Genomic DNA, 13,539 nt, shown 5'->3' on the forward strand with positions numbered 1-13,539 from the left:
TGATCAATACGGCTGACTTTACCATATAAAACATGATAGAATTACCTTTAGGAATTAATTACAAAAATTGCTTCCCAGTTTGCATTTCCAAAATGTGCAATTTGGTAAGTAGAGAGAATGCCATGTTAAGAGCAGTAATTATGTTTCAGAATTAAAACCCGGCTGCCCAAGAACTGTGCTGCGCGTGGTGAGCGCCCGGCTGTGGTCACTGTCCAGGGGCTGCTGTACCCGCTGCAGCGGAGGTTGTCTGTCGAAAGCTGAACCCCTTCCCCTCTGGCTTCCTCCGAACCTGCTTTGGCCCCAACTTCACCCACCAAACTTTATTCCACACGAACAAAAACTCAAAATCTACGTCCACAGGAGATTTTTGTCTTGAACATACTAACGAATCAATTTCAATGAGTTACCTTCATTTGCTTAAAATAATTTACTTGACGAAAATCTCTGTAGAATTTCTGAGGCTGAGGGTTGCAGACTAAGGAACATCTCCTTACTCCAGCTCTGGGCTAATTTCAAATCACAGCCTCTTTTGGCCTGGTTTAAGTAAATCCAAACTTCACCTTATACTAAAACCTGCTTCTCTGATCTTTTAAATGCCACCTCAGTGAGTCTTCAGTGTCTGAGTCTGAGGATTTTAGCAGCTCAGAATGACATTCTATATTGATATGGAGAAAGAACTTTAAAAAAATGACCCTTCTCTCTCTTCCCAATTATCTATTCCTCCCAAATACAGGAGGCAGTTTACTCTTCTACAAGCTGAGATCAATCTGTTCCTCCCAATATCTCCTTCCTCTCAAGATAAACTGTAAGCCATGGCTAATGATATAGGTATTAATTACTGAAGGCAATCATCAAATAGAATTATAAAGGGGGGACCGAGATGAGCCTTCTTGTTAAATGGCACTGCATACCTGTAACACTGAACTTGAACCCTGCTCCACTTTTAAAATGCCTCCGTTTTTAAGTTATAAAGATGAACAACAGTAAGAAAACAAAAAAACAAGGGCAACTCAGAAAGAGAAGCAATACAATTAAATTTTGTGTCCCAAACATACTACCAGTACAACTTGAACAGGTAATAACTGTTCATTTTACAGCAGATTAAAGCACACCCCCAAAAACGTGCTTATGATACATTTCCTGTCCTATTAAAAACAGCAAGGACATTTACTCATGGTTCCTGATTACTCTGTAATGAACTCCGGGGCGTTCTCACTGAAGGATTCCCTCGGGGGGAGAAACTGTCTTTAAGGCAAGCAATGAAGAATTTGAAATATAAAAACTACGCTGTGGATGGAATTTTTTTTTTTTAAATGTTCGGTCTGTGGATTTTTTTGGTTTTTCTTTTCACAAACGGTCATGGTCTGTTTTAACACAGAAGATAGGGCTGTTTTCTTTTTACTTGGTTCATTACAAATTTTATTCTAAGGCTCACATGATCACATAAAGTACAATTTAACCTAAGTATCCAAAATATTGTTTTTGTGATAGGTTATACAAAAATAAGGTTATCTGTGATAAACTATTTGAGTTAAATATTTTTATGTACATTATATATAGTATGATTATATATAGTAAATGTAGGATGCAAGATTCCAGTGTTCGATATTTTAACTTATAAACAAATAAAGACAATTGTTTCACTTCAGATAGTTTTGGAGAATTAAAGTCTGTTGTGAATGCTCCTTTTCATCAAAATCACTCAGCACAATGGTCTTGATGGGCGGTGAGACCTTCACACAGGTCTCAGGGTAAACTGAATCATTCATTTTTAAAGAGTCTGCTGATAAGCAGCAAATCCAGGGGCAGATACTGAAACACAGTCTAAGTACAACAACCCTTTCATTCGGAACCGAACACACAAAGTCCTGGCTTGATCCCTTAAAGAAATGGGCAGAGAAGAGTTTGATTTGCAACTTACATGAGCAACCAACCCCAAATACTTTACAACGGTAGGGAATTAGGTATCACCAGACCGGTTTCTTCACACTTCCCTACTGTGAGAAGCAAAATACTATGAGGAATTCAAATAACAAAGCAGTGCAGGAGCTTCACCTTGTGCAGGACAGTCCTATTTTTATAATAGTCGTGTCTCTTTTATCAAACACCTCAGTTTCACTCCTCAGAGAACTTAAAAATCACTCAATAAACTTATAAAAATAAACTACATTAAAAAAATGAAAAAGAGGAAAAAAGAAGAAAAAAAAGTCCTGTTAATTAGCAATTTTACAGGTTAAGACCCTAGTGAAATAATCAAATCCAGGTCATGACATACCAAGTCCATGTAAGTTTTATGGCATATAATGTGTTTGAGCTAAGCACTAAGTAACCCAGATGTGATTGTGTGTGTGATGCGTGTCTATGCATGTAACATAAACACAGATCGGCTGGTGTTCCCTCTTTTTAGCTTTGTTACAATCACAGTATGTGTAAGATTAACAGAAAAAATAGATTATACTCTTGACATGCACTTTTCTAAACATTTATTCATGTGGTACACTGACACCAGGACCCTATGAAGGAATGAGACAGGGATCTTTTTAAGCTGGGAGGTAAGAATGCAGAGCGGCTGGGGATCAGAGGTGAAGCTTCCCGGTGCAGTGCGCACGGCACGTTGAGAGGATGCCAGGAGCGTTAACTGTCAATATGTTCATATAAAAAGGCAAAAACAAGAAAATAAAAATCAGCTTCTTGCTACAAAGCAGAAAGATATTGCTGAGACTGAGCACCAACATGGTTCTTTACAAATCCCGGCCCTTTGACACTGCAAATAATTTATTATTATCTTCAAGTCTCAAAACTGTGATATTTAAGACTTAAAGTCAACTTTTTTTGGTATCAAATTACATTTGCTGCTGCTTTTAAGAACAGGTTTTTTAAAAGTTTTTATAAATTATGTAACATAATCATATACAATCCACATATAGAAAAAGGGCTGGTTTATTGTAGTTCAAATACATAAACTGAACATTCAAACATCTTAAAATTAAACTTTAGAAACAAAAGTTTAACATTCAAACAGGAGTACAGTTTACAGGGAACACCCAGGAAGGTCATCTGTTGCCTAATCCAGAATATCGATAAAGATCACTTAATGGTGAACGTGTTTAACCAGCAGTTCTAGTCTGGCCTACATGTTAGTTAGGCCGTGGTTCCATACCTGAGAAGAAATTCCTAATAAATCTTCTCTTAGGCTAAACAAGACTTGGCCTCTAATTCAGAGGGATAATCAAAGCACATACGTGAACAAATAAAACTAAAGTGTTCTTTAGAGACAAAGGTAAAAGTATGTCCATTATAATAATCTTAACCTCTGGAAGATAAGAATTCAATTTTCAGTGTTTTCTCTTTTACCCGCTTTAAAAAAACAAAATCAAAACAAACCCCAACTTAGGTTTTCTTGGAGTCTGTGGTGTTTGTATCTTGCAAGTTCAAACCACAAATGCTCTTACATCTTGCATGTATAACACTGCTAGAAGGAACGTCACCAAGTCACTGACTTCCACACCTCATAAAGGGATGATTTTTAGCTTCAGGAGTTTAGATTTACTAGAGACAGCCTATATTTGAGTATGTATGTCAATCATGCCACACAAAGAAAAGCATAAATATTTCCAAAGTGTTCTCTGTTCAGCAACTGTTCACGAATGCTTCTCCTTCTGTTCGTCAGATGGTTTTGCAATAGTTTGACTAATGCACATACATGTAAAAAACCTGAAAATTGGCTCATGCAAGCATTTTGAATTAATAGATACCCCTGTGGAAGAGTATGCAGAATTATTTTGTTGATCGCCTGGTGGGCTCTGACGCTGTGGGAGGTGGGGGTGGGCCCCGGCGGTCCAGGTCGTCCACATACGCCACGATCAGTTTCCGCCTCTCCTCCGGCACACAGTCTAGTACTAGATACCGTTTGTCGTTCTGCAAAATTTTTTCTACATCTTTCAGGTGCTGATCAGATTCCTGGATTAGCTTTTTGGATCTGAAATAAGAAAAGAAGTCCAAGAATTACTGACTGCTGTTCACAGGCCTTGAAGATATGAGCTGGAAATGTCCATCTAGTTCCTAATTGTGTTTCCACTTTTTTTTTTTTTTAAGAAAAATTTCACTGCAATGGTCACCTTTGTAAGTCACCTCAGCAAAGACTCCAAGGAGTGAAAGGGCCTCAGAAGCTGAATTACCCTCCCACCCCTACTGGTGGTCCCTCCAGACCAGGGCTGAGGGTGGGTGGGTGAATCTTGCCCGTGCTGTACCTGTTCTGTGGATGAACAGAGGACTTCAGTCTGCGGGGCTGCCAATCCCAGCATCTTTCACAAGCTTTCACTTTCACATCTTTCACTAAATTAACTACAAAAATGTAGAAAGAAGTCTTACTTCACATCTAATTTAAAAGCCCAAGCTGATGCAAAACATTAAGGATCCTGACCAAAAAATCCAATGACAAAATACCTAAAAACCACACCCTCAGCACTACCTAGCCTCCCGTGCGCATACCCTTCATTAAGATGCTTTGAATTTCTCTTAACGGAAGAAAAGCTGGAGCATGGACCAACAATGGTTTCCTGCACAGGTTACTACTCAACGTCAGATCACTCTCCTGATAAGAATCGCTGGGGAACGACGGGGTATGTTACAGAGAAATCTTGTTTTAAAGCTCTGAGTTTATAATCTAAAATTTTTACTTAAAACTATCCAGCAAACTGGTTTCCTCTGAGAAAAAAATGTTTCTGCTGAGCTTAGATGACTTCAAGCTTCAGAACGTTCAGCAACACTGAGCAGGCTCCAGAGGAGGCAAAGATAACTGATAGTGAAGGATTATTTAAAAGTCTCTTCACGAAACACAATCCTTACATAATTGGGGGCACTCCTAAAAAAGCACTGAAGTGAAAATAGAAGTCTGTTTAAAAAATGGATGGGTAACACAAAATAAGAACTGACATCTGGGCCCTTTCTTTAAAAAAAAAAACCAAAAAAAAAAAAACCAAAAAAAAAACCAGTAAGGTACAGGTGGGCTGGCCATCTTTGGCCTCTGATACAAGTTGGCTGCTGTTGCTGCTTCTTAAAAGTTAATAATGTCAACATGTGTGTGAATGCCAAGTACGCCTTGGCCATTAGCGTAAGGACTAGTAAAGACAGTGACTGCGGACATGAAACATCCCACTGCACACACCTGTATGTTATAAATTTGGTCTCTTTCAGAAGCGTCCTGAAGTCAGCTTTGGCAGTGATGTATTTGTCTCTGATGTATTCTTCGAATTCTCTTTGTTTTTTCTGAAAAAGACAATAAGATTAGAAAAAAAAAAAAAAGCCCACTAATTCCAAAATTAATATCAATCATTTATAAAACCAGTAATTTGTAAGTCACATCATAAACTAGAAAATTCTAAAAAAGCCAATAAGGCAAAAAGGTACATTTATCTGTGTTCAAATAACATTCATTAAAATACAAAATCTGCAATATACATTCGTAAGACAAAAAAGAAGAATGCAGAAGCATATAGAATAGTAGTTGCAGTTGAAACAGGGGCTTGCTCTAGGCTCCACAGTGCTGAGGGTTTGACAAGGCTTTTCCTTTTCATCTTCATAATAAGCTCAAGTAGTAGAAACTTTTATAAATAAAAAGATGTGCATTTCTTGTAGACTGTATTTCTATCTTCAAGCCCAAAGACACTAATGTGGTATAGCTTATGGACATACCAACTGTAACATTCAGAACTTAAGTTACACTGAGCATTTAGCTTTCCTAGTAATAGTTATGATAGGTATAAACTCTTCTGGGCTAAAAAAAAAAAGACTTCACTATCGATTCTAAACAATCAGAAAAGTTAGAAACTGAGACTGGATCTCTCAGCTATGAGCCCACCACTCCTAACCAAGACCCGTGTATTTCATGGTCCATGCATCTAAAACACAACTCAATAGCACTTGAGAAGAATACTAATCTGTGGGTTTCTGGGCTCTACTAAAGAAACCATCCAGGAAAGGAGGATGGTGGGGAAGAGAGCAAATGGAAAGCCGAGGGATAAGATGGATATAGTAAGCCATACTTTTCTTGACATCGCTCACTACTGCAGACCCTCATAGAGCTTGTTCCTACACAGGAGTCAGAGAGCACCAGAGCAGGGAGCAGCTCACAAACTCCATGCACGAGGCTCCTCCTCCCGAGTCTCAGGAGCACACGAGAACTAGAGATCACGCATGGTGTTCTGCTGGCGTAGCTTATGAGTCAGGCGCTTTGACAGCCTGGGACCAACGACCAGCCTGAACATACCCCTCTAGTGGAACCTGACTGTGCAATAAATTAAAGCCATGGCTTCATTAAATCTCTGAAATCCCAAAACACAGGTTTAACACCAAGGATTTTTTTTTTAAGTTTCCACTGTGCTGTACCGTTAACAAATCATGCAAGAAAAAAAATTATGAACTTAAAATCATCAGCTTAATTTTGCTGATTAAGCACCCAATTAATATTTATAAAGTGACAATAAAGCTCAGACAAAATCCTCTTACCCTGTCACTGGAGGAGAACTTAATGCACCGAGGATCTTCCTTGATGATTTTTTTTACTTCTTTCCATGTGGATGTTAAGGTAATCTTTGAAAAGACAAGACAATAAAAACATAAATACAGCTCATGTTTACGGAGGGGTCAGACTGCAGCAGGTATGGAACATAACATTACTCACTGCCCTGAGAGCCCCTGCAAGGCCAAAACGTAACTGGATTAGTTAGGGACAGGGAAGCAGCTTTAACTCCACAGGTTATTTTCATGGCCACACTTTCAAGGTGGTCTAAGACAATCTCCTACAATCCCTGTACCTCCAGGGGCCATACTATACCTTCTGAAGAAACCATCCCCCAAAGACAACAGGTAAACAGGAGCAAAACTTGGACAATAGAGTATACACACTGCCAAACACGGGGGATATGGCGCCACATTGAAAATGGAGCCAAAGAAGGAATTGATTAAATCTATTATCGGGAGGGATCCATGACCACACACAGCTAAGGACATTCTGAAGAGCCTCAGGAGCAGGTATGATCTTAACAACTACAAAAGGAAGTAATTTTTAAGTAGTAAAGATACCATCAACATTTTTACTTGGAAAAAAAAAAATCATAGAAGTGTCATAACCTATGAATTCCAGTAATGGATCTAAAGACCATGACACTAATCAGGTCAATGTTTTACTTTCTGGAATATTATTTTTAAATCCTCACCCAAGGATATTTTTTCCGTTGCTTTTCAGAGGGGTGGGGGGACAGGACGGACAGACAGACAGACATCCATGTGAGAGAGACACACTGATTGGGGATCGAGCCTGCAACTGAGGTACGTGCCCTTGGCTGGAACAGAACCCGGGACCCTTTAGTCCATGGGCCCATGCTCTAACCACTGAGCAAAACTGGCGAGGGCTACTTTCTGGAATTATTAACAAAGATCCGTGTAGATTAAAATAGGAAAAATAAGAGACTCTTACTGCGGAAGTTTCATCCAGAAGTTGCCTAAAGTGCTCCCTCTTCTTTTTGGTAAGTGCTTCAATGTGTTCGTTAAAAAGCTTCTCTTTCTCCTCTCTCTCCAACAAGGATCCGGACTCCCAGCGGTGATCTTTTCGGAGGGTCCTCCGAGTGTCCGACCAGGACACATCTGAAGAACGAACCTGAAACAGAGAACCGCAGCCATCACCAGACTTATCTTTTCAGACTTCAGCGATAAAGGCTCACTTGTTTAGGAACCAGACACTTAACAAAAGCAGCTGCTGGTGACTTCACCTTAGTTAAGGGTTCACTGAAAACCTGCTGCTTTAGGCCTCAATTCTCACCTCCCAGAGCTCACTAAGCTATCGAATACGAGTTCAGAGGTGAATGATGGAGAAGCACCTCATCAGCCATGGCCCCTCTCTCCACAGTACTCGGGCACGCTATTTAACATCTTATCAACTTCTAGAAGAGGTGGATACAAATAAACCAGGAAATACATTGTCTTATCGGAGCACCAAATAGCTCACAGGAGGGGAAACCCTTCTCAACAAATCGTGAGCTCAAATTTGTACTTATTAGCTACATGCTGAAGTGACACTTCCAGCACAAGCAAGAACTGCCTTGGTGATGACAACCAGGTAACAGACAACCAGCCAGGTCTAGCTGGCTCACCAGCCAGTGGAAAGGCATGCTTCACTGCTGGTAGCAGCATCAGCAGTAAGTCCCACTGCTGCCAATGCTAAGAAATATGGGAGCTAAAAAGACTGAAAGGTAAGAAAAAAGAAAAATGTCAGAACATATATTTAGCCAACATTTATCAAGCATCTGAATATGTGTCAGGTAAATACTATGCTGAGCACTGGGAATACAAAATAAGATGCTATCCCTTTCTTTAAAGGGCTCACGTTTTTAGGGAAGATAGGTATGTAAGTAAACAACGGCAATAACATGGAGTAAGTGCTGCAGATGTCTGTGCTGAGCGCAAGCGTAATAAAGCAACAGTGAGACCAGACCTGCCCAGATGGATCGGGATCAGCCTCACAGACAAGATACTTGAGTGTGCTCTTAAAGAACGAGGAAGTTTGCCGCAGTGGTGGGATGTTTCCAAGCATTCCAGGTGGAGGGACTGGCATGAGCAATGGCAGGACTTGTTAAATGTAAGTATGGTTCATTAAAAGTTAAGTTCAGCAAGGCTAGAGCCTAATCAGGGGACGAGAGAGGAAACCAAAGCAGATAAGGTAATATGAAGGTAGGGGAGGTCAAGGAACAAAGTCTTTTATATCATGCTAAGGAGACTGATTTGTTTTTTTGTTTTTTAAATTGGTTTCAGAGAGGAAGGGAGAGGGAGAGAAACATCAATGATGAGAGAAGACCAATGATCAATCGAATGCCTCCTGAACACCCCCTACTAGGGATTGAGCCCACAACTCGGGCATGTGCCCTGAAGGGATTAAACTGGTAACTTCTTGGTGCCTGTGACGATGCTCAACCACTGAGGAACACCAGCCGGGCTCAATTATTATTATTATTTTAAATATGCCTTTATTGATTTCAGAGAGAGGAAGGGAGAGGAAGAAACATCAATGATGAGAGAAGATCATTGATCAATCAGATGCCTCTTGCACACCGCCTACTAGGGATCGAGCCCACAACCCGGGCATGTGCCCTGACTAGAAATTAAACCATGATCTCCTTGGTTCATGCATCGACACTCAACCACTGGGAACCCCAGCCAGGCAAGGAGACTGATTTTATATGTTGGCAACTGCCAAGAGTAAGGAGGACCTTGACCTTCCACAAACACTAGGGAGAGTCACAAAATCAGATCTGCCTTTCACAAAGATTTCTGTTGCTGCAATAAAGATGAATTTGGGGAACATAAAGGCAGGGAGAGAAATGAGGAAATGGCTCCAGCTGTCCAGAGAAGAGAAAGAGGAAACTAAAAACTAATCAGCAGAAGCAAGGGAAAAAATCTGAAGACCCGACAGGAGTGATCTGAAGGCAAGCCCACTGACAGAAAAACAGTAGGAAAGATGACGACCAAGAAGTGGAAAAAACAAACAGAAGAGCAGGGCAGTCTGGGGTATTCACTGTAGGAACAACACACCCTACATATCTCAACAACCCTGGGTAATGCAGAAGTATTTCCAGGAAAGTTTCAGGGTATCTCCTGGGTTCAGCACCCTTCTAGTCCTACTTCTCAAACCATCTACATGGACAATAACTGGTTATTACAATTATGACCCTAAATCATCAACAAAAAGGGTAAATGATGCCCTGGTTTGTGTGGCTCAGCTGGTTGGAGCACTGTCCCAAGCACTGGAAGGTCACAGGTTCAATTCCTGGTCGGGGTGTGTATGGGAGGCAACCAATCGATCTCTCCCCCTCTCCCCCCTTCCACCCCTTTCCTTCCTCTCTAAAATTAAAAAAAGAAGGGAAGGGGAGTAATTGTGTTCAGCATACTTTGTTTCTTACTATGGCCTGGAAATGTCACTTTAAGATGACTTCCATCGAGACCAATAAAAATAAAACTCTGACACCAAATGATTACGAATTTTCATACATACAAATCATCTCACTTCTGAAAATGTTAAATAACTAGGGTTTGCCTATTTCAACAGGGCTAATGCCAAGTACTCAATTTTAAAATACTTTATAAATAACTTACCGAATTGTATCCCTCAGAGTCAATGTAAAGACTATTACAGTGTTCACTATGAGGTAATGTAACACGCAGTAGCACACAGCAAAAACAGAAGAGGAATGAATACCATGTCAGACAGAAGCGCCTTGAAGTTCTGGATCGCTTCTTCCCGTTTGTGCTGCTCTCTCTCACGGTCTATTTCTTTTGTTTGTTCTGACCGAGCCTTCTGAACCTCTCTCTCTCGTTCCCGAAGGCTGGCCTCAATGCGGGCTTGCCTTTCAAGCTCCTTTTCTTTTTCAGAGTCTAAATTCTGTAAAAATAAAATTATATTATCCTTTTTACCAACTGCATTAAAATGTTTCCACAAAATAACCAAGTTTGCCTAATACAAAATTCCAGACCGACTCTTTACCAAGAATACTGTATACCTAAACTCTGTACCTCACTTTCAAATCAACTACCAGACATTCTTACGTTATAAGAATATCAACAAGAAAAATTCCAAACCCCCAAACAGCAGTGAGTACCATTACAATGCAATTAAAGAATTTATTCCAAGGTTACAGGTCAAGTAAACCCAACAGTTGGTTACCTTGGCTATTTTTTCAATGTACTGCTTGAAAAGGTCCTCTCTCATCGATGAACTATCCACTGCTTTGTACCGTGGATCACCTTCCACTTTGTCTTTTACTTTGCTCCATCGAGACTGACTGTCCAGGTGATGATTAGACAATAGCTCAAAGAAATCCGATTTAATCTACATTTCACAACAAGATGAAGGGAAAACATTGAGAAATTCCTCATATCTAAATGCTTACAACTAAAAAAACCTGTTCACTTACCTTAAAAATGAGAATAACTGTTTAAAAGCACTTATTTAGGGTAGAATACGTTTTAGCAAAAGAGAATGTCAGAACTGCTCTTTCATGAGAAATATAAAAATCAGCACACATATAGGCTGTCATTTACAATTTACCAAAGTCAAGATAAACCATATTCCCTAATAAAATTCAAATATAGAAAAAAATTTTATGTTGTTTATAACATTTGATCTCAGAACTGCTAAGTTTTCAGAAGGAATATGAATTTGCATTTCTTTTCAGCTAAGAATCAGCTTATAAACTGACAGTTTATGTTAAAATACTTTAACATAAATCTGGTAAGAATGATTGATTTTTAAAAGTAGATGCATATGTCTGGCTGGGCATGACTCAGCGTTTGAGCATTGACCTAGGATCCAGGCGATCAGGGTTCGATTCCTGGTCAGGGCACATGCCCGGGTTGCGGGCTGATACCCAGTCGGGGGCGTGCAGCAGGCAGCCAATCAATGACTCTCTCATCATTGATGTTTCTATCTCTCTCTTTCCCTTCTCCTTTCCTCTCTCCGAAATCAATAAAGATATATTAAAAAATTAAAAAATAAAAATAGATGAATAAAATTTTTGTTAAAATCAACAGAGGAACTTAGAAATAGTTGAGCACAAAGAGCGAGTCTTATTCATTACAAACCTGAAACTACTGTCAAATGTCTAAAAACAAAAAAAATAAGTTAAATTTTTATATTTCAGTTTTTAAAGAGAGCAATGGTTTTTTTACCCTTATATACAAGAAAATTATAAAAATTATGTTGGTCATAATTAATTAATCATTACTTTAAAAAAAAAGCCTGCATTCAAATTTCCTGTATATTTTAGCCACTAAACATATATGCCTTTACCATTACACAACTCAGAATATGTTAATGAAAGAACATACTTAACAACTAAGTACCAAATTAGTAACACTATACCAAAGGTATTAAATATTAATCCTTTAGTATCAAAATATGCAATACTTAGAAACCCTCTCCCAAACTCTATTTATAAAAAATTTTTAGATAGGGAAAGAAAGGGATAAATGAGGCATTTATTTTTATGCACCTTTGAGGACTGTTTTAAAATTTAGTCTCATCTAAATTATTTTGTGCTCCTCCCAGGGAAGATACACAAGGCAGCCAAGGCAATTCTGCAGAGGATTCTGACCATGTCAAGAACCTCTTCTCCCCACAGAGATTAAACATGCTGCCTTCCCTCCAACCAAGGAAATGAGAAATTAGAATGGAATCAGAACTGTACATGTGTGGGAACAAAATAAATGAAATCATTCTTTCTGCCGATTCCAACCTGTCTCATTTCCTCCTATAACCTCATCTCTCCTATTAGAGGATTAAAAGGGAGGTTGATGTCCTTTCTGGAAAAAACACTTGTAAGGTTATAAGAAACCGTTCCTACCTTAGAGAATTTTTAAAATGACAAGAGCTAATTGGCTGTGGAGTTCTCTACTCAACTTGGCTCTTGTCTTTGTTTGGATTAATGAGAAATACTCATAAACTGAGCATCTGCAGACAGTGATAAAGAAACTACTTGATGTAGTGATATAAGGTAAATTTACTGTTCATCTTGTCCACTGTGTATCTGACATGAGGGACACCAAATTCCTAGATGTGTGTGATAACTAAAAGGCAAAATTTATAAAATTCATGTTAAATAAAAACATGCAAGATTTATCAAATAGGAATCTTTCTAAGCCATAGGAATTTATATTAACTTAAAATAATTTTCAAATATTAAACACAAAGCCTAATAAGTCAAAATTATCAAAGTTTTAAAAATGTGTGATGTATAGCCAAAGCAAACTTTAAATAAAACTCTTTCTCCAAATGTGAAAGTGCCTTACCATCTAGGCTGTTTAATTTAACAGGGAGAAAGAGTCTCCTTAGCCTTAACTACTATAACAAAAACACTCAAACTGTCCAACAGGAAATTTGAAAGAGGGAAGAGAGAAAAATGCCAATTTCATAAAAAAAACTTCATTATGTGCAACTCCAAGTGTGTTGTTCCAAAAGGTAATCTGAACCACAACTTTATAAAAATTGGTTAGAATAATAAATAAATTATAATAAACAAAAACTTTAGGGGAGCTACTTTGGCAAACAAAACAGTCTAATAAAAATAGAGTTTGGGGGGCATTTTTTTAATAAAATGGAAAATACCAGTGAAGGCTATATGAAAATAATTATACCCTTTAGCTTGAAAATGCCTACTGAAGGAAAACAAAGGATTTCACCAAAAGTCAATGTCCTCCACAGGCTTTTGGTTCAGCAAGTAGTTTAAACTTTTACTATGCAGCTAATGATTTGATTAGAGAATTGCAAAACAAGGAAACTCCAATATAACAGCATAATACCGGTACTGATCTTACTCTTCAATTATACACAGTTAAAATGGGATTAAAAAAACTAAACAAAAAAAACAACAGTATAAACAATATACTTCGTAAGAATATACAGTGAAAGTAATGAAGAATGGGATAAAACTTCACTGAACCAAAAACACTTCTCAGGATGTGAATATAAAATATACTATATTTAAACCCTTA

General features: G+C 38.5%; 1 protein-coding gene across 12 annotated transcripts in view; it reads right to left on the minus strand.

The window, feature by feature from the left end:
• Window positions 1–2,922: 2,922 nt before the first annotated feature.
• The window catches only part of TCERG1 (transcription elongation regulator 1), a 61,160-nt gene continuing 50,543 nt past the window's right edge, over window positions 2,923–13,539 (minus strand). For 9 of the 12 annotated variants that reach the window (XM_081134136.1, XM_081134132.1, XM_081134139.1 and 6 more), the window contains 6 exons: window positions 10,715–10,879; window positions 10,250–10,432; window positions 7,478–7,657; window positions 6,508–6,591; window positions 5,168–5,268; window positions 2,923–3,979 (listed from right to left, as the gene is read on the minus strand). In XM_081134136.1, the coding sequence (XP_080990262.1) occupies window positions 3,778–3,979; window positions 5,168–5,268; window positions 6,508–6,591; window positions 7,478–7,657; window positions 10,250–10,432; window positions 10,715–10,879 (915 nt within the window). In that variant the 3' untranslated portion in view covers window positions 2,923–3,777. Of the gene's footprint in view, window positions 3,980–4,250; window positions 4,345–5,167; window positions 5,269–6,507; window positions 6,592–7,477; window positions 7,658–10,249; window positions 10,433–10,714; window positions 10,880–13,539 lie in introns of all 12 variants that reach the window. The other 3 variants (XR_013998586.1, XR_013998587.1, XR_013998588.1) reach the window with 1 other exon arrangement.

The sequence above is a fragment of the Miniopterus schreibersii genome (genome assembly GCF_964146895.1).
Source record: "Miniopterus schreibersii genome assembly, chromosome: 4".
NCBI lineage: Eukaryota > Metazoa > Chordata > Mammalia > Chiroptera > Miniopteridae > Miniopterus > Miniopterus schreibersii.